The sequence below is a fragment of the Pistacia vera genome, unplaced genomic scaffold (assembly GCF_008641045.1).
Source record: "Pistacia vera cultivar Batoury unplaced genomic scaffold, PisVer_v2 Contig381, whole genome shotgun sequence".
Classification (NCBI taxonomy): domain Eukaryota; kingdom Viridiplantae; phylum Streptophyta; class Magnoliopsida; order Sapindales; family Anacardiaceae; genus Pistacia; species Pistacia vera.
The window spans coordinates 417,105-439,069 of NW_022196203.1; the positions used below are offsets into that span (position 1 = coordinate 417,105).

General features: G+C 34.6%; 4 protein-coding genes across 4 annotated transcripts; all 4 read right to left on the bottom strand.

The window, feature by feature from the left end:
- Positions 1–1,457: 1,457 nt before the first annotated feature.
- LOC116140858 (2-oxoglutarate-dependent dioxygenase AOP3-like) lies at positions 1,458–2,620 on the bottom strand. The gene is made up of 3 exons (XM_031426434.1): positions 2,203–2,620; positions 1,797–2,121; positions 1,458–1,709 (listed from the first exon to the last, which is right to left on the bottom strand). The coding sequence occupies exons 1-3, from the start codon at positions 2,565–2,567 to the stop codon at positions 1,479–1,481; spliced, it is 921 nt and encodes a 306-aa protein (XP_031282294.1). The 5' UTR covers positions 2,568–2,620; the 3' UTR covers positions 1,458–1,478.
- Positions 2,621–3,760: 1,140 nt separating this feature from the next.
- LOC116140853 (probable 2-oxoglutarate-dependent dioxygenase AOP1) lies at positions 3,761–5,160 on the bottom strand. The gene is made up of 3 exons (XM_031426428.1): positions 4,842–5,160; positions 4,438–4,762; positions 3,761–4,338 (listed from the first exon to the last, which is right to left on the bottom strand). Exons 1-3 carry the CDS (start codon positions 4,919–4,921, stop codon positions 4,096–4,098), a joined length of 648 nt encoding a protein of 215 aa, XP_031282288.1. The 5' UTR covers positions 4,922–5,160; the 3' UTR covers positions 3,761–4,095.
- On the bottom strand, positions 5,160–6,952 carry LOC116140852 (probable 2-oxoglutarate-dependent dioxygenase AOP1). The gene is made up of 3 exons (XM_031426427.1): positions 6,421–6,952; positions 5,967–6,291; positions 5,160–5,852 (listed from the first exon to the last, which is right to left on the bottom strand). Exons 1-3 carry the CDS (start codon positions 6,795–6,797, stop codon positions 5,607–5,609), a joined length of 948 nt encoding a protein of 315 aa, XP_031282287.1. The 5' UTR covers positions 6,798–6,952; the 3' UTR covers positions 5,160–5,606.
- Positions 6,953–18,623: 11,671 nt separating this feature from the next.
- On the bottom strand, positions 18,624–20,290 carry LOC116140827 (probable inactive 2-oxoglutarate-dependent dioxygenase AOP2). Its single transcript, XM_031426403.1, has 3 exons — positions 20,172–20,290; positions 19,474–19,691; positions 18,624–18,772 (listed from the first exon to the last, which is right to left on the bottom strand). Exons 1-3 carry the CDS (start codon positions 20,288–20,290, stop codon positions 18,624–18,626), a joined length of 486 nt encoding a protein of 161 aa, XP_031282263.1.
- Positions 20,291–21,965: the final 1,675 nt, after the last annotated feature.

The following is a 21,965-nucleotide window of genomic DNA, read 5'->3' on the forward strand; positions in this document are numbered from 1 at the left end:
ACTCAAACTCTACGAGAATATGTTTTGAATATCTTAGCACCTTCACCATTCATGTGCAATTAAAAAAGATATTAAAAATAATGAAGAATAATATTACAACTAATCCTGGGGTGTAATTAATATTTAAGATTAAATTTTTAATGAAATTATTTAAGAAATGGATCTTATTAGATTATAAGTGGTGGAGCAGTAATACCTGTTAGTTTGGTGGTTTGCTTGCACATGGTGGTTAATTAAAAATATCACTGGATTAACTACTTGAGTAGTTTGGTGGTTTGCTTGAGACTCTTAGGTGTTATTACTCAAGAGGTCTTGAGTTTGACTCCTCATGACTACTAATAAGAGGTAACAACTAGAGGCTTACCTGACTATTAACTTTATGGCCCAAGGTGACTAATTGAGGTATGCCCAAGCTTGCCGGGACACCCTCGGATACTAGAAAAATATATTGTTGATTAGGCCCATTATGAAAGCCCAATTATGGTTCAAGAAGATCTACGGCCAGAGATCTGGCCGTCATTGACACTCAGTGAATATTTATTTAATCATCAAAGTCTTGCTCCTAGTTGTCTTGCTCCATCACTTAATCGACATATATGCTAAAAGACCAAAATACCCTTTAGTTTAAATAATTGGATTTCCCCCCTAATATATGGGAGCATTTTCAATTTTTGTATTTACTTGTTCAAGTGGACCGTTGTACTTGAAAGAGATATTCGATTTTATATCTATAGCAGAAATTTACAATTTAACTCTTATTGTTATTGTTTTGTTGTTCAGTTTAACAGATTAGAGTATATTTACAATTAAACTATTGTCATAAATGTTTTATTGTTTAATCTAACATACTAAAAAGTAATATAGGTTATTAGACGACATAGATACTAAGAAACGTTGACAATAAAGAATAAATTATTATTTCAAATATTTGAGGGGAAAATATCTATTTAAGAAACTTCGATGAAAATCGGATTAAACCTATTTTGAAATGATATTATTTTGTTTGTTTAAGGGGTGTTTTAATTGAATTAAAAAAAAGCAAGATTTTCAAAAACATTATTGCACCTTAAAATGTTTGATGTTAGTACATATTTATATTTAATTTACCTGATCTCTAGAATAATTTGACTGTTTTATTTAAAAAATAGAGTGTTTTTGAAAGCAAGTGGGCTGAGGCTAATTTTGTTTCTATTTGGGTTCATTTAGATTTAGTCTTTTTCAAGTTTGAAACTAAAGTACTTAAGTAATGATTTATGTAACCATTATTGTTTGAACTAAATAAATTCACATGTAAAAACTCATATAAAGTCACTTAAGTACACCTCTAAAAAATTGTTCGATATGGGCCCTTCACCAAAATCAATTTGTACTGTGATATAATAATAACACAATTTTATTATATCATATAATTCGTATTTAATTATAAAGTTGAATAGTACGCTTAGATTGATCAATTGAAACAAATCATGAGACATTTACTATAATGAAACGCCACAGTGAGCTTCAATAGAATAGTCAATTTTCTTAGCAGAACGATATTCTAGGTGATTAAATGGCTTGTATCCCAAAGGGTGTTCCTCATCAATTAGTTCATCCGGTACATGTATCACTCCTTTGTGAAACGTGAATAATCCCACTGAGAATCTTGCCTTGTTTCCACTCATCATAACTCGATGGCAACAGGGATGAATTCTTCCATTGCTCCATGCCTATTCCAAGCAAAAGATCACAGATACATCACTTGAATCTATAATTATATCTATCACAATATAAATAAATTAAGTTTGAATGCTCACCTTAAATGCATCAGGTGCAAGGTAGATGAACGATGAATGGGAGGAGGGTTCATAGAGAACCCATTGGCCATCCTTTGTTTGAATCTCCAATCCATTAACTTCGTTCTGATGAAGTATAGTTGAAAAGGATCCATCTGTATGAATCATAAAACCCAAATAGTCTTCATGCTTCTCAGGTTTCTTATACTTGGAGCATCCGGTGACATATTGTGTTGATCCAACATGAGAATCATAATATTTGTCCACACCATAGTTTTGGAACACCATTTTCATTACTGTCTGATCTAAATTCATCATTATCTTTGAAATCTCATTAACACTTCGGCTGCCAAAACCAGAAAAACAACAAAGTTACAGCAAACTAAGGCACATGCGCATATGCTTACTAAGTTAAGCGAAAACGTACCAGAAATGATCATTTCCAGCAGGCCACATGAGATTTGTGAACTTGCGAGTGGCTTCTAAACTTGTTGAATCATCCAAAGAAAGACCTTCATGATTGGAACTAGCGGAGAACCGATGAAGAAAAGGTTGCTCGGAAGTAAGTGTGATGAGCTGTTTGATTTCTGTAGGGAGGTCAAACAAATCCTGGAGTACTGCTGTGTAGATTGCGTTGTAAAGATCTAAAGAAACTTGGTTGCATTTGAGAACGAAGCAGCCATACTCTTCAAGAGCATGGCATACTTGTTTGGATGTTGAGATCCAAGTTTCTGTACCAGGCCTCAACTCTTCACTTGATAAATCCACAACAGGAAGTTTTGGGGAATCCATGGTTTTTGTTTTTCCTTCTGCAGCTGGAAATTTATAGACTGATAGAGGTAATTTGAAGCAATTAATATATCCTTTGTGTTATATAAATAAGTTAACAAGGGGGCCATGTCTAGATATTCTTTCTTTGTCAGCAAGGATTTTCCCTTAGGCTCCAAGCAAATTAATACAAGCCATATATTAATTATTAAATTATTAATCATCCAAATTCCAGAGCAAGTTGTATGTCATAAATTTTAGTGGCACCCTCGTTACCATCAAATCCTGATTCCATTATCTTGGGCCTTGTCGGGTGACCCATGTTGAAGGAATAAAGTTTCGTTACTGGGCCTTAATCTTTCGTGGTTTACCAGAGTTGTAAAAGGGTCCATCAAAACAAATGCCGAGAATTGGTGGTCGAGTTGGGTTGGTTCTTTTTTTTAATGATCGAGAGTATCCAGACTAGTTTATAGGCACCTCAACTAATCTTCTGAGATCTTGGAACTATTGGTCGGGTATGAGTTCTAGTAGCTATCCCTATTAACAACCGAGGAGATAATAGAATTCAAGACCTTTTGAGTAATATACCCAAGAATCTCTATCAAACCACTTGGTCACCTAAAGGTAGTTTGTTGGTTCCCACTTCTCAGAGCGAGCATATTTATACAATTAATTTAATTAGGGCTTTATCTGATGAAAACGGATTGGAATGCATTCATAATTGTTCCACTACTGAGATCAAGGTTTTAAAATCCAGCTTGGCATTGCTGGTTGAACTAGGACCTGGAGCTTCACTGGGCCGAGTTACAAAATTCAACTATTCCCGAAATCCCTAACCTGACCGTTAACGAATGAGAGGCTACTAAGTATCAAGGTTAGAGGGCTTTTATAGAGTAGAGGTCGATGGTTTCAGGGGTGGTGTTGGAGTGAATTTTGGACGTCGGAATCAGTCAGAATTTGGTCGAAAAAATAATATAATCGTGACGGTATATGCGAGTCACAATCAACAAATAGGGGCTACCAAGTGCCAAGGTTAGACGGGTTTTGAAGATTGGAGGCTGGTGGTTCAAGTGGTGAAGTCCGATTGAATTTTGGCCGTAGAATTAGCTGGAATTCAGCCGAAAAAATCAAAGCCCTAACTATCATAGGGGTGTGTTTGCTATATTTCAAAATTGGAGGGATTTATTGTAATTATAAGGAAGTGTTTGCGAGATTTCAAACTTTCTGGATCACAAGTCAGAGCGTCGGTTTAACCAGTTGGACGATCAACCCGACTCTAACCCCTTGGTCGGGTGACACCCCTGGTCGGTTTCAAAACCTTGACTGAGATAAGACGTTTTATAGAATCAAACACTATAATTGTTAACTAATAATCAGAAAACAAAGTAACTCAATCCATCAATGGGCTTACACGGCATTGGTAATTTGTCATTATATTAAAAATAGCATTCCACTACCGAAAAGTCAAAATTCAGCTGCGCCTGTTGGGCCCCTTAAACTTATTTTCCAAAAGCACTATCCACCATAGATAATCTTATCCAATTGATATATCTCAAACACCACAGAGAGCTTCAATAGAGTATTGAATTTTCTTCTTTCCGTGTTCTTTGAATAATCTGTGATACTCTCTGTGACTAAATGGCTTGTACCTCAATGGGTGCTCCTCATCAATTAGCTCATCCGGTACATATGTCACTCCTTTGAGAAACGTGAACAATCCCAGTGAGAATCTTGTCTTGTTTACGCTCATAGTAACTCGATGGCAACACGGATGAATTCTTCCATTGCTCCATGCCTAAACCAGAAAAAAATAGATTAACATACATCAATTGAACACTATAATAATTTAGCCAATTTCCATAAAAAAAATTGTGAATGTTTGATATGTGCTCACCTTGAATGCATCAGCTGCAAGATACAGGAATGATGAATGTGAAGAGGGTTCATAAAGAATCCATTGGCCATCCTTTGTTTGAATCTCTAACCCATTAACATCATTCTGATGAATTATGGTTGAAAATGTCTTATCTGTGTGGATTACAAGACCCACATAATTTTCATTCTTCTCAGATTCTTTGTACTTGGAGGATCCAGTAACATAGTCGGTTGATCTAATTTGAGAATCATAGTACTTATCAACACCATAGTTTTGGAACACCATTCTCAATACTGTCTGATCCAGATTCATCATGATCTTTGAAATCTCATTAACACTCTCACTGCCAAAATAAAGAAACAACAAAATATAGTTATCTAATTGATTTATATTACATCAAACTAAGCTAGGCAAAAACGTACCAGAAATGACTATTTCCAGCAGGCCACGCGAGATTGGAGAACTGGTGAATAGCTTCTGAAGTACTGATTATATCACCCATAGCAATACCTTCATGATTAAGATTGTTGGAGAAAACTGCACGGTAAGGTTGTTCGGAAGAAGATTTGATTAGCTGTTTGATTTCTTTAGGAAGATTGAACAAATCCTGAAGTGCTGCTGTATAGATTGCGTTGTGAAGATCTAGAGAAACTTGGTTGGATTTGATCAAGAAGCAGCCATACTCTTCAAGAGCATGGCATACTTGTTTTGATGTTGAGATCCAAATTTCTGTACAGGCCTCAAGTCTTCACCAGACAAATCTACAACAGGAAGTTTTGGGGAATCCATAGTTTCTCTTTTTCCTTCCCAAGCTACAAATTAAGTTAATTTATAGAGATTGATAGAGGTATCTGTAACTTTTTTCAATGCTTTGTATTAGAAGAATACAGTATATCCTTTCCTTTGTCTATCGCAACAAAAATATTATATGAATAAGTTGACATTATTGAGCAAACATGATTATTTTTTCTTATTTCAAAACGAATTTTTCCACCACGCGATTTTTAATATTTGGATTCAATGCATCACGCAATTAGGCTCAAATTTATTCATGCCATGTTCCATACATAATTCAATATTGTATACAGAAATAAAAGGCAAAACACTGACTTTAAGGATGTGACACTTATCAAGTAAATAGCAAATATAGCCAGAAAGATTATATATATAGGACGAAAAGTGGTCTATTAGACACCACAGTGAGCTTCAATAGAGTACCCAATTTTCTTCAAGCCTAATTCTATATGCACTTTACGATATTCAAGGTGATTAAATGGCTTGTATCGCAAAGGGTGTTCCTCATCAACTAGCTCATCAGGAACACTCAGCGCCGGCCCTTTGTGAAATGTAGTGGACACCAACGAAATTCTGGTCTTGTTTCCATTCATAATGACTCGATGACAGCATGAACGTACTCTGCCATTGCTCCATGCCTTATATAGCCAATCCAGAATAAAATCACAATGTTTAGCCACCAAGGATAATGAATCAATATATATATATATATATCAATTAAATAACTAAATGTTTATATAATTAAGCCCCACCTTGAATGCATCAGAAGAAAGGTATATGAACGATGAATGCGAGGGGGGATCATAAAGAATCCACTGCCCGTCTTTTGTCTGAATCTCCAGTCCATTAACACCATTCTGATGAATTGTGGTTGAAAATGACTTATCAGTGTGGGCGAGAAGACCCAAATAGCTCTCGTTCGTCTCGGATTCTTTATACTTGCTGCACCCAATAACATAATTCATTGATCCAACGTAATAGTCAAAGTATTTTTCTACCCCATAGTTCTGGAATACCATTCTCACAATCGTTTGATCTAAATTCATCATAATCTTTGCCATCTCATGGGCACTTTCACTGCCAAAAAAATAATTAAAACACAAGAATGTTAATTTAATCAGCATGTACTTTTATTTTTACAAAAAAATTTTAGCCTTCCCCAAAATAAAAATCCTGGTTTCACCCTTACATAAGGCAAATACTTACCAGAATCGGTGATTTCCACAGGGCCACATGAGTTTGGTGAAACTCTGAGCTCCTTCTAAAGTGGTTAAATTTTCAGTGTCTATACGCTCATGTTTAGGGCTAAATGAGCTTGACCTTCCGAGAGGATGGTCCCTCTGATGAGCAGGTTTCTGCTCTTTGATTTCTACTGGCAAATCGAACAAATCCAAAACTGAACTGTAGATTTCACTATGGAGATCTAAAGAAACTTGACTGCTTTCAATCACGAAACAGCCATACTCTTCAAGAGCGTGGCATACTTGTTTTCTAGTTGATTCCCAAGTTTCTGCACCTGGCCTCAAGTCTTCCCTTGATGATAAATCAATAACAGGTAATTTTGGGAGAGTTTCGGAACCCATGATTATTGAGATAGAAGCTTGAAATTTATACAAAGAGAAGAGGGTGTTGCAGAAACTGTAACTTCTGAATGGTTTTTATAGGATGATTCCCAATTTCTGTACAGGGCGTCAAGTCTTCCCTTGATGATAAATCTATAACAAGTGTTTGCATTATTACTTTGTTAGGTTGAAATGAAAACGTTTGTTTTGGCTTTGACGGTTTGTTTTCAATCATACTTGTCATTTTTTATTCTTAGTTAATCAATCAAATGACTAGTCCCATACGGTAATTAATATCCTACGGCTAAAACGTGTTTAATTAAATCATAGAGTTAATAACTTTTTTTCACCTAAATAATAGTTTAATAACTCTTTTTCATAAAAAGATTTTTAAAATATTATTTTATTATTAAATTTATATTAATCTAAACCATAGATGTTTTGGAAGAAGACAAACGAGCCTTTGGGTATGCCAGTCAATTAAAAAGTCGTTTACACCAAATTATAATGTCAATTTACTAGAATGGACGTATGAATAATGAATCTCGTGGTAACATTAGTTTATGTCCAGAAAAAAGGCTGAACGACTTGTGCATGCCCAAGATTTGTCATAACAACAAGTTGATACTCAAAAGGTTTTGAAACGACAAATAGGTACCTTCTGTCATGTTCGGTTAGTGATTTCTGTTTATTAATAGTGAAAAGACTAAAATGCCCTTGAAAGTTTGGATTTTAGTTTTTTAAAAATTTAAAAATTTCTAAAAAACCCCCTAGGTTTACAAATTTAACTAAATACCCCAATATATAAAATTTTTATAAAATAACAAAAACACCCCTGCCACCCGCAGTGCCAGATTCTGGCCACCACCGTCGGAATCTGGTCAGAAAGTTGCGTTACGACATAGACCCGTCGGATCTGTGTCGTAACGCGCCGATCTTGCCTTTTTCGGCCAGATCTGGCCGGAAAAGGCCAGATCTACGGCCAGATCTAGCCGTCGACACCGCAGATGGAGTTTTGCAGCGTCGACGGCCAGATCTAGCCGTAGATCTGGCCTTTTCCGACCAGATCAACCACGGATGATGCGTTACGACACAGATCTGACGGGTCTGTGTCGTAATGCAACTTTTCGGTCAGATTCCAGCGGTGGTGGCCGGAATCTGGCACTGCAGGTGGTGGGGGTGTTTTTGTTATTTTACAAAAATTTTATATATTGGGTTATTTAGTTAAATTTGTAAATCTAGGGGGTTTTTTAGAAATTTTTAAATTTATAAAAACTAAAATTCAAACTTTTAAGGGTATTTTAGTCTTTTCACTATTAATAAACAGAAATCATTAATAGAACATGACGGAAAGTACTTATTTATCATTTTAAAACCTTTTAGGTACCAATTTGTTGTTACGATAAACCTTGGGTATGTGTATGTTGTTCTCCCCCGGAAAAAATGTTGAACCGTGACAAAGTGGAACGGATACACAGAAATGATGTAACACCTGCTTTTGGCTTTTCATACTCATATTTTGAAAATTAAAGCCACCACTATCCCTAACTCCTAAGACGAGAGGCTATGATTAAAGTGCTATAAATTCCACGGCCGGCCGCAAACATATCAATAGTTTATGCTATTCAACAGAAAAAATTTCTCAATTGATGAAGTTATTTATTTTAATCAAATGATATACAGAGATCGATGGCGTGTATATAGATCCAGCTGCACCCAATCGATATTAATCAAGTTAACCTTGTTAAGAAATTATAATGGTTATAAATGATCCAGCAATCCCTGCATGATGAATGTTTGGTTTAAGAAAAAAATCGAGGTCAAAATATCATAATTAATAAGGCTAATCCCGACTATGGAACAAATCCTGTTAGCATTATTAGAGAAAATTTTACAGTAATTTGTACGTTTCAATGCTTTTTATTGGATGAATAGCAATTTATCCTTTGATGTCTATGGAAATAAAAATAGGCTAAAGGACATGTTCTCACCCAAAGTTTGCCCTAAAGACAATTTTATATCCAAAAAATTTAAAAATGACAATTGCCTACTACGTTAAAGATCTGTTAGATAGTTTCTGTCTTACTGTTAAGAACTTAATAAATTTATTTAAAAAAAGGATAAGATGATAATTTTTTGAAAATAAGATCTGTCATATAGTTGGAGGGCGGCTAAAGAGTGTGTGGTCGACGGAAAATGGTGAGTGGGGGTGTCAGATGGAAGGTTGGGTTTTGAAGAGGTTGATGAGAATTCGAATGGTAGTGGAATGGTGGATTTCGAGTGTGAATATCGACAAGAATCTAGCCTCAAATAGAGGTAGTCATCAGGAAGAACGATGGCTAGATTTCGCGATTAATGGGTGCATTGGTGTTGGAATTAGGTGGTTTTTAGTGAGAGAGGGTCAGAAGGGTAGATGGAGGTGGTTTTGGGTGAAGAAATGACCAAAAAAATGGCCACAACGCCAATGGTAGCGCTTGCTAAAGCGCGCCACCGAGAAGAAGAAGGAAGAGGTTAGGTTTTTTTTTCACACACACATATATGTAAGGATAAAATAACACAATTACTCTTTAATGTTTTTGAATTTACTAAATTAACGGATAAAATTAATGGTTTGTGCACAATTATCATTTTCAAACTTTTTGGAGGCAAAATTGTCTTTAAAGCTAATATTTGACTAAAACCGAATTGTTGAATGGTCAAAACCAACTTTCCACCCTAAATAGGCATTATTATCCAGTGAAGGCAATGTCCAATATTTAAAACTGAACGAATTGGGTAATTTATAGGCTCCAAGATACTGCCAAGCTACTCAGTACTCATCTCATTTGCGTACATAATTGGAACTTCAATAGAATACTCAATTTTTTATTCATACATAAACGAATAAAATAATTTATTGAGTAAAAATTTAAAGAGGTGCATGTCATCATCGGTTGCCTCTTATAAATTAATTGAGTATATAATTTAATAACGTAAGGTTTCCTAAATGAACATCGTAGATTTTAGAATAATTAATTTTTTTGGTAAACGTGATAATTGTATAAAAGAATAAAAAAATACAACTTAGCAGGAGGAAATCTCCTTCCACCAAAATCTTGGACAGGCCCAAGATTTGTAACTATACCAAAAAAAAAAAAAAAAAAAAAAATCCCAAGTGATTCACAACGATGTACAATCCTTTACAAACAAAAGCCCAAACAAAAAGCCAGGCCTAGGCAAAACTAAACAATGGACAAAAGCAAGTAAGCAACTACACCAATAAAATGACAAAAGGCCCAGAGAGAAACCAATACAAATGGGACAGCCCACACCCTTTGTAGCCCAACCATACACAGCTCCAGCTGCAGAAAGCTAAAATCCACACTAAACAATGCCCAAATCTCCAGGGGATTTTAGAATAATTATTCTTATAATTAAGATCTTAATTTTCTCACTGTTATAACAAAATACGATGATAGAATTGAAACTTTTTGTTTTTTTGATAATTAGGATGTCCGGACCAATTTGCGTATATCTCAACTAATCTTCGAGGTTTATTTAACATTTTATAAGTTCAAAGGATCAAGTAAGTCACAATATTATTATGGTAAGTAGTCCCAAGATTTAAACCTAGAAACTTAAGAAATAGAATAAACATTTTTAATCGCCAAGCCAACCCCTTGGGGCTAAGATCAAATTGAAAACTTACAGAGACTGAAACTGAAAAGAAAATAATTTTGTTACAATTATTGATTATTTTCTTCATTAATTTCTGACTTGAATCAGAAATCCTGGACTGCACTGTAGATTTCACTGTGAAGATTTAAAGAAACTTGGTTGCATTTGATCACAAAGCAGCCATACTCTTCTAGAGCATTGCAAACTTCTTTGCACATCGATTCCCAGGTTCTTGTACCAGGCCTCAAGTCTTCCCTCAATGATAAGTCTATAACAGGTAATTTTGGGAGAGTTTTGGAAGCCATGATTATTGAGATTGAAGCATGGACTTTGTACAAAGAAAAGAAATTGATGCCGAAAGTTTTACTTCTGAATGGTTTTTATAGGATGATTCTTATCTGCAAAAGGTTTAATTAGTTTTTCTGATTGATGTTTTAGAATTAAAGCCATCGCTATCCCTCTGACAAGAGTCTGTAAATTATAAATTCAAGACTAGTCCATACGGTATTAATATCCTACGGCTAAAACGTGTTTAATTAAATCATAGAGTTAATAACTTTTTTCACCTAAATAATAGTTTAATAACTCTTTTTCATAAAAAGATTTTTAAAATATTATTTTATTATTAAATTTATATTAATCTAAACCATAGATGTTTTGGAAGAAGACAAACGAGCCTTTGGGTATGCCAGTCAATTAAAAGTCGTTTACACCAAATTATAATGTCAATTTACTAGAATGGACGTATGAATAATGAATCTCGTGGTAACATTAGTTTATGTCCAGAAAAAAGGCTGAACGACTTGTGCATCCAAGATTTTCATAACAACAAGTTGATACTCAAAAGGTTTTGAAACGACAAATAGGTACCTTCTGTCATGTTCGGTTAGTGATTTCTGTTTATTAATAGTGAAAAGACTAAAATGCCCTTGAAAGTTTGGATTTTAGTTTTTTAAAAATTTAAAAATTTCTAAAAAACCCCCTAGGTTTACAAATTAACTAAATACCCCAATATATAAAATTTTATATAAATAACAAAACACCCCTGCCACCCGCAGTGCCAGATTCTGGCCACCACCGTCGAATCTGGTCAGAAAGTTGCGTTACGACATAGACCCGTCGGATCGTGTCGTAACGCGCCGATCTTGCCTTTTTCGCCAGATCTGGCCGGAAAAGGCCAGATCTACGGCCAGATCTAGCCGTCGACACCGCAGATGGAGTTTTGCAGCGTCGACGGCCAGATCTAGCCGTAAGCTGGCCTTTTCCGACCAGATCAACCACGGATGATGCGTTACGACACAGATCTGACGGGTCTTGGTCGTAATGCAACTTTTCGGTCAGATTCCCGCGTGGTGGCCGAATCTGGCACTGCAGTGGTGGGGGTGTTTTTGTTATTTTACAAAATTTTATATATTGGGTTATTTAGTTAAATTTGTAAATCTAGGGGGTTTTTTAGAAATTTTTAATTATAAAAACTAAAATTCAAACTTTTAAGGGTATTTTAGTCTTTTCACTATTAATAAACAGAAATCATTAATAGAACATGACGAAAAGTACTTATTTATCATTTTAAAACCTTTTAGGTACCAATTTGTTGTTACGATAAACCTTGGGTAGTGTATGTTGTTCTCCCCCGGAAAAATGTTGAACCGTGACAAAGTGGAACGGATACACAGAAATGATGTAACACCTGCTTTTGGCTTTTCTACTCATATTTTGAAAATTAAAGCCACCCTATCCCTAACTCCTAAGACGAGAGGCTATGATTAAAGTGCTATAATTCCACGGCCGGCCGCAAACATATCATAGTTTATGCTATTCAACAGAAAAATTTCTCAATTGATGAAGTTATTTATTTTAATCAAATGATATACAATCAAGTCTTCCCTTGATGATAAATCTATAACAAGTGTTTGCATTATTAATTTGTTTGGTTGAAATGAAAACGTTTGTTTTGGCATTTACGGTTTGTTTTTAATCATACTTGTCATTTTTTATTCTTAGTTAATCAATCAAATCTTGGTGTATCAACGCAGGGACTAGTCCCCATACGTTAATTAATATCCTACAAGAGCTGGCCAAGGCCTGGGCCCTTTTGGGACCAGTAGCTCATGGGCTTGGGATCGGTCACAGGCCCATGAGCAATTTTAAGACTCCGATCGATCCTTAGGACTGGTCCTATAGGTCCAGGACCAGTCCTATGTGTCTAAAAAATTTATTTTTTCCCCTGATTTTTTTTTATACTTTAATGGCGGAACAAAATTTTGTAGGGGTTTTTGGTATTTTTTAGGGGTAGATTAGTAAGTTTTTAAAAGATTAATTAATTTAAAAAAATAATAATAAAATTAATAGTTAATTTTAACATAAATGTAATATTCACATTTCACACATTCACGCTTTACAAATAAACAATTAAATAATTTTTTTTTATTAAATTATTCATCTTCATCGTCAACAATATTTACATTATTCAAATCTGTATTCCTAAAGAGTTCGAGTAGTTCGGGATCTTCAGGATGCTGTTGTAGTCTTCTTTCGGCATGAGTCCAATCCTATAAACACGTTATCACTTCAATCATCTCATCGGTTAAAGAACATCTTCTGTCTTCAACAATCCGGCCACTCGTTGAAAATGTTGACTCGGATGCAATTGTAGAAACTGGCACAGATAAAATGTCACGTGCCATTTGGGCTACAATGGAAAATTGACTTTCATGTTGGTTCCACCATTGGAGAATATCCATGTCACGTTTCTCCTTCATTGTCATAAAGGACAGGTCCACTTGTAGGTAGCGATTCAGTTCATTTGGTTCATGTATATACGAGCTAGAGTTGCTACTTCTGCCATGTTCCATATACTTCCGCCATGTTCCATATACGTCCACTTGCTTGATCCTTGACGGAGGTCTGCATCCGGTCCTGATCGTCTCTCCTGAACGTTCCACTTCCACTTCTATTGTACTTGTTCTCATATAAAGAAAAAGGTTATCCAATTTTTGTTTAAAGTCAGTCAAATAAGACGTATAATCATATCCTAAATGCTAGCCTAACTCAGTAATTATACAGTTAACTACGTGTAATTTAAACCTAGGATCTACAACAAAACCTAATCCATATAAGAATGGAATATCTAACCAATATTTCTCATATTTTTCTTCCATCTTTAAAATAATTTCCCTTAAAACGTTATTATATCTATATTTAGCAAAAGTTTTATGAGATTATAGTAAAAAAAAATTGGAGATTAAAGAGGCTTTTATTATATATCTGACAATTAATGTAATTGATAACTAGATTTGTCGAAACGTTTATGATTAATTAATGGTTTTCGATTTCTTATAAACGTTGTATTATAAGTATTATCAAGCTTGCTTTTACAAATCATAGACATCTTTTTTTAGAAGACAAAATTTTTAAATATCTTAAAACTTTAATTTTTAAGATAAATGCCTTAATTTTGTCATGACTATGTTTAAATACCATTGAACTCATCTTTAAATATCATTTCAATACAATGATTATAAACTAGTTATAATAGATAATAACAATAATGAATAATAGATAAATAAATATGATTTTATTTCATTAGTAAGTGTAATAAGTGAAATTTAAAAAAAAAAAATCTTTTATTTCATTTGTTTTTACCATTAAAATGAATATAAACTTATTATTAGTTTTAAGTACTAAATTTAAACTACAAATAAATTTATTAATATGAAAATTTAATTTTATAAATTTTGTAATTTTTTTAACTCCTATAATTTATGTTTATTTCAAAATTTATAGGGGGTTTTAATAATTGTACAAGGGTTTAAAACGAAAATGTTTAAAAAAATTTGGGCCCAATGGAGGGACCGGGCCCTCCTCCTTAGGCTGGTACCGTTTAGGGACCAGGCCTCCTAGGACCTGTCCTAGAATCAAAAATAAGGATCGATCCTAAGACCGGGTTTTTGGACTGGGTTTTTGGACCTAGTCCCAATTGCCCACCTCTAAATTCCTACTACTAAAACATGTTTAATTAAATTATAGAGTTAATGACTTTTTCCCACGTAAATAATGATTTTTTAAAATATCACTTATTATCAAATTTATATTCTGACAATGAACAGAGAGTAAACTTGGTCTAGACAGTTGATGTTTTAGAAAAGGAGAGACATATGAGTCTTTTGGTGGTAAAAGATTAGATTTTGGTTGTTGGGATTTATCATAATTTGACGTGAGAGAAATGGTTGCGTAAACCCTAATCACTCGATTGCCAACGATTAACGGGGTTGATGAGAGTAGGGTTTGAGAGGTTTTGGTGAGAGATGATTGGGGAAGAGAATAATAATAGTTTAGGGTTGTAACATGCGGAAATAAAAAACAGAATATAAACAGAATAGTAATAGTATTTTAAAAGTTTGTGATCATGAAATTCTATTAAAAAAGTCGTTTACTCTAAATTATAATGTCAATTTACTATAATGGACGTATGAATAATGAATCTCGCGGTAACATTAATTTATGTCCAGAAAAAATGTTGAATGGGACGGATACACAGAAATGATGTAACACCTGCTTTTGGCATTTCCTACTGATATTTTGAAAATTAAAACCATCACTATCCCTAAGACGAGAGGCTAAGATTAAAGTGCTGTAAATTCCACGGCCGGCCGCAAAGATATCATATTAATTAGAGTAAACGACATGTTCCCACCCAAGGTTTGACCAAATCCCAAGTTGGTACGCCAAGTTTCATTTATTCCATATTCCCACTCTTAAAGTAACGGGAAATGGTTAGATATAACGGCTCAGGGGTAAATTGATCATTTCACAGAAGAGGCGCACATTAGCAGATCGCAGCCCCTGATAAAGTTCCGGCACACGTTAGCCAACCTCACCGCTGATTTTTTCACCCTTTTCCGGCGATTCTTCCACTCAAAATCACCCTTGTCACCACCATTTGAACCCTCATCCTCCCCTCTACAAAACCGTACCCTTGACAACCCCTTATCACTCGTCGATCGCCAACCACGACAACCGCCACATGTGGCTGGTTTTTGTCGATCTCCACAGGCGAATGACCATAAAACGGTTGTTGGGACATAGGGGTTTTGTAGATTAGGAGATGCTGGTTGTAGTGGTGACGTCGAATTAGATTTTCATCGTCAGAATCGACCGGAATCTGGCGAAGAATGACAAAAACCTAACCCTGACGGCGCCGTCGATTGGAGAGGTCAATAAGTCGGGTATCAGAGGGGTTTTGGATGACGGACGATGGGGAAGCTGATGGAGGTGACCAGGGGTTTCGCCGTCATCAGAAACAGCCCAGATCCGGTGAAAATCGAGACGGTGCGCAGTCACTGAGGATGTAATTGAAGTAATTTCAAAACAAGATGGTTAATTTTATAATTTTAGTAATTTAGGGGCTAAAATATAATTTATTAATTTAGGGTTAAGGGCATTATGATAATTGCGCCCTCACTTCCAAAAAATGTTAAGAGTGTTATTTTAGGGGTGGGAATATGGAATAAATAGAACTTGACGTACCAACTTAGGATTTCGTCAAACCTTGGGTGGAACATGTCGTTTACTCTATTAATTATTAAATAGTTTATGCCACTCAACAGAAAAATTTTCTTAATTGATGAAGTTATTTATTTTAATCAAATGATGTACAGAGATCGATGCCGTGTATATAGATCCAGCTGCACCCAATCAATATTAATCAAGTTAACCTTGTTAAGAAACTATAATGGTTATAAATGATCCAGCAATCCCTGCATGATGAATGTTTGGTTTAAGAAAAAAAAATCGAGGTCACAATATCATAATTAATGAGGCTAATCCCGACTATGGAACAAATCCTGGTAGCATTATTAGAGAAAATTTCACCGTAATTTGTACATTTCAATGCTTTTTATTGGATGAATAGCAGTTTATCCTTTGATGTCTACGGGAATAAAAATAGGTTGGAGGACATGTTCCCACCCGAAGTTTGCCTAAAGACAATTTTATATCCAAAAAGTTTAAAAATGACAATTACCCACAAATGTTAAGATCTGTTAGATAGTTTTCACTTTACTGTTAAGAACTGTTAATAAAATCCGTTTAAAAAAAGATAAGATGGTAATTTTTTGAAAATAAGATCTGTCATATAGTTGGAGGGCGGCTAAAGAGTGTGTGGTCGACGGAAAATGGTGAGTGGGGGTGTCAGATGGAAGGTTGGGTTTTGAAGAGGTTGATGAGAATTCGAATGGTAGTGGAATGGTGGATTTCGAGTGTGAATATCGACAAGAATCTAGCCTCAAATAGAGGTAGTCATCAGGAAGAACGATGGCTAGATTTCGCGATTAATGGGTGCATTGGTGTTGGAATTAGGTGGTTTTTAGTGAGAGAGGGTCAGAAGGGTAGATGGAGGTGGTTTTGGGTGAAGAAATGACCAAAAAAATGGCCACAACGCCAATGGTAGCGCTTGCTAAAGCGCGCCACCGAGAAGAAGAAGGAAGAGGTTAGGTTTTTTTTTCACACACACATATATGTAAGGATAAAATAACACAATTACTCTTTAATGTTTTTGAATTTACTAAATTAACGGATAAAATTAATGGTTTGTGCACAATTATCATTTTCAAACTTTTTGGAGGCAAAATTGTCTTTAAAGCTAATATTTGACTAAAACCGAATTGTTGAATGGTCAAAACCAACTTTCCACCCTAAATAGGCATTATTATCCAGTGAAGGCAATGTCCAATATTTAAAACTGAACGAATTGGGTAATTTATAGGCTCCAAGATACTGCCAAGCTACTCAGTACTCATCTCATTTGCGTACATAATTGGAACTTCAATAGAATACTCAATTTTTTATTCATACATAAACGAATAAAATAATTTATTGAGTAAAAATTTAAAGAGGTGCATGTCATCATCGGTTGCCTCTTATAAATTAATTGAGTATATAATTTAATAACGTAAGGTTTCCTAAATGAACATCGTAGATTTTAGAATAATTAATTTTTTTGGTAAACGTGATAATTGTATAAAAGAATAAAAAAATACAACTTAGCAGGAGGAAATCTCCTTCCACCAAAATCTTGGACAGGCCCAAGATTTGTAACTATACCAAAAAAAAAAAAAAAAAAAAAAATCCCAAGTGATTCACAACGATGTACAATCCTTTACAAACAAAAGCCCAAACAAAAAGCCAGGCCTAGGCAAAACTAAACAATGGACAAAAGCAAGTAAGCAACTACACCAATAAAATGACAAAAGGCCCAGGGAGAAACCAATACAAATGGGACAGTCCACACCCTTTGTAGCCCAACCATACACAGCTCCAGCTGCAGAAAGCTAAAATCCACACTAATAATGCCCAAATCTCCAGGGGATTTTAGAATAATTCTTCTTATAATTAAGATCTTAATCTTCTCACTGTTACAACAAAATACGAAGATCGCATTGAAACTTTTTTTTTTTTTGGTAATCAGGATGTTTGGACCAGTTTGCGTGCATCTTAATTAATTCTTGGAGTTTATTGAACATCTTATAAGCCCAAAGAATCAGATAAGTCACAATATTATTATGGTAAATAGCTCCAAGATTTGAACCCAGAAACTCAAGAAATAAAGCAAACATTTTTAACCGCCAAGCCAATCTCTTGGGGTTAAGATCAAATTAAAAACTTACAGAGACTGAAACTGAAAAGAAAATAATTTTGTTATAATTATTGATTCTTTTCTTCATTAATTTCTGACTTGAATCAGATTTCTTGACAAAGAGAAAATGAGAGATTGCTAGACAATGTAAAGAGCTTAGATGATATTTAGATTCAAAGAATTCAGACTTACGACCAATGGGATACAAAACTTTATTCTTCCTTCAGAGAGGGTCTTAATTAAATACAAGTTAGCGAATTAATTTCTTAAAAGAGTGTTAGGATAGTGTTTTGGCTTATATAAAGAAACATAATCTCCAAGAAGAATGAGAATTAAGAGAAAAGAATTTTATTAATTATTACCCTAATTTTAAAAGGACTTTAATTGCTTAACTCAAAAAAATATTCTAATTAAATAATAGCATAATTATAAAAAGATTAAACCTTAAATATTTTAATTCTATCTTAACTCTAAAATAATCCTAGCAATTATACAAATTTGATTCCCTCCATTCTCGGAAAAGGCAATACCATACTCAATGGATAATGGGTTTCTTAGACACCACAGTGAGCTTCAATAGAGTACTCAATTTTCTTGCTGCCATATTCTATATGCAATTTACGATATTCTCTGTGATTAAATGGCTTGTATCGTAAAGGGTGTTCCTCATCAACTAGCTCATCAGGAACACCCATCACTGTCCCTTTATGTAATGTAGTACACAGACAGCAATGCAAACGTTATCTTCTTTCCACCCATAATAACTCGATGGTAACACGAACGTATTCTGTCATTGCTCCATGCTTGATCCAATCCACAATAATGTTGTTGACGCTTAATTTTGAACGTCAACGATTCGCACGTGAAAAACGCTGAACTGACTCAGGAGACACACGCGAATGGATTCATGAGATTTGAATATGGTGCTGAGATTATATATGTTGTAGAAAACGTAAATAATAGACTAACAAGAGAGGTTTTTATAGTGGTTCGGATGCTTAAAGCAAATCCTACATCCACTGTTATTTTATTGCTCTCTGACTTATTTCTGTGATATTGCCCATAAGGTATACAAAGATGAAGAAATACAGTGTTTATAGAGAGAAAGAATTGAGCTTGAATCTATGGTTTAGCTCTCATATGCCCAGTCCCCCTCTTCGGAAAGAGAAGAGCCAATTTATACACCTTTGCACTCAATGTAATGAGTATTTTGCAAGTTGCCTTGACACATGGAAGACTCTCGTCCGTTCATCTCTTGAAATGAGATAGGGTTGGTATGAATATCTTTAAGGAGATATGGGTTTGGCAGTTAGTACAAAAAAAACATTTATTAGGCTGACATAAACATGACTTTTTAGGCATAACAAATGTCAAACTTTGTTTATCTCAACAAGTATAATCAACTAATAAACCGAACAAGAGAAATCAAGCCCACCTTGAATGCATCAGATGCCAGGTATATGAACGATGAATGCGAGGGAGGATCGTAAAGAATCCACTGCTCATCCCTAGTTTGAATCTCCAATCCGTTAACACCATCCTGATGAATCACGGTTGAAAATGACTTATCAGTGTGGCCGAGAAGACCCAAATAGTTCTCATTCGTCCCTGATTCTTTATACCTGGCGGACCCAGTAACATAATCCGTTGATTGAATGTGAAAGTCATATTATTTCTCTACCCCATAGTTTTGGAATACCATTCTCACAACCGTTTGATCTAAATTCATCATTATCTTTGACATCTCATGGGAACTTTTACTGCAAAAACAAGAAAACACAAGAATGTTGATTTAATTAATTAGTATGTACTTTTATTCTTTACGGTCATCAAGTAAATACATACCAGAATTGGTCATTTCCAGAGGGCCACATGAGTTTGGTGAAACTCTGAGCTCCTTATAAGGTGGTTAAATTTTCAGTATCTATACGTTCATGTTTAAGGCCATACGAATACGCCCTTCCGATAGGCCAGTCGCCGCCATGAGCAGGTTTCTGCTGTTTGATTTCTGATGGCAAATTGAACAAATCCTGGACTGCATTGTAGATTTCACGGTGAAGATTTAAAGAAACTTGGTTGCATTTGATCACAAAGCAGCATACTCTTCTAGAGCATTGCAAACTTCTTTGCACATCGATTCCCAAGCTCTTGTACCAGGCCTCAAGTCCTCCCTCAATGATAAGTCTATAACTGGTAATTTTGGGAGAGTTTTGGAAGCCATGATTATTGAGATTGAAGCATGGACTTTGTACAAAGAAAAGAAATTGATGCCGAAAGTTTAACTTCTGAATGGTTTTTACAGGATGATTCTTATCTGCAAAAGGTTTAATTAGTTTTTCTGATTGATGTTTTAGAATTAAAACCATCGCTATCCCTCTGACAAGAGTCTGTAAATTATAAATTCAATAGCCGGCCGTAAATTTATCATAAAGAAAATTTTATAATACACTATTCAATAGTTTATAGATATTTCATATAGACATATAAAGCCGGCTGCACCCGGCATTAATGAAATTAACCTTGTGAACATACTATAATGGTTTTAAATGATCCAGCCGTCCATGAATGTTTTCTTCAAGGAAAAACTCTAGAAATTTGACGGAGGTTAATAAATTGAAACTCAAGCCATGAAACTTTTTATTCTAAACATAAAAAATCAGGATTATTTTATATTTCCTTTTTTCTTCGCTTTCCTCCTTTCTAAAGAAGATCACTGGCTACAGCCATTTCCTTTCCTCATAGAAGATAGTTGACAAAACAGAGTGCTCTTTTTCTTTGTTGAGTCACCCTCTGATAAATCTATATGACAGAGTACTCTGTATTTAGATGTGTAGAATATAGATGAAATACATGAGTTATCAAAAAGCAGAGTAGTCTGCATTGTTCTTTGAGGCAGAGTCCCATTTTATTAACAATGACTTTTGACTTTGTGTTATATCACCATTAAAGTTGAGTTATTATCTTTGAGGTTTGAGTTTTTGTCAGCCGCAACCCAAATGCTTTTTCTATATTGACTTTTTTAATACATTACTTATATATATATATGTGTGTGTGTGTGTGAAATTATTGAATGAGCATTATCCTCTTCTGTGAGTTATTATTCAAGTACAACTCGAAATTGAGATATAAAAATCATATTTGACTTTATATATATATACACAAAGATTAGCTGAAAATATTTTTTCTGATAAAATAATTTTATTTTAAAAGTAATTTTAATTAGGGGTGGGCAAGTCTCGGTACCCCCCAAATTTAGAGGAACCAGAACCTGAAACATAGGTTCCAGTTCCGAGTACTTAGATTAATTTTAATTACCCCTACTTTTTTAACTTGACAAATAAATCTTGTAAAATTACAATATACCCCCAATAATTTACAAAACTTAAATTTGAATTTGCGCAATACATTGGAATTAATCCAAATCCTTCTCTTTACTTTAGCTTCCAGGAATATGCTTTTCTTAATTTTCTGCAATTACTTGCTTTCCACTCATGCTTCAGGATCTTGCTTTACAAAAAAATTATTTGCTTTCAATAAACTTCAGGTAAACGAAAGGAAAGACAAATGGAATAGCTGGGAAGAAAGCTTTACGTATACCTAAACCAGCATCAAAGCAAGGTTTCACTTTGCCCAATAGCTAAAACATTCCTTAGCTTTTCCATGCATTATAAAACATTTGAAACAAAGGACGGTAGAATTTTCACAACACAGACACATTTGATAACTCGATATTTGTTACCTTTCATCATTCAATACCATGACTGAAGCAATTGTTTCTTTTGCCTTGGAGCAACTTGGTTCAATTCTTTCTCAGTAGATGTCTGGCTTCATCGGAAAATAGGTGAGCCTAGTTGGGGATGTTGACGAAGAAGTAGACAAGCTCAAGCACAATCTTC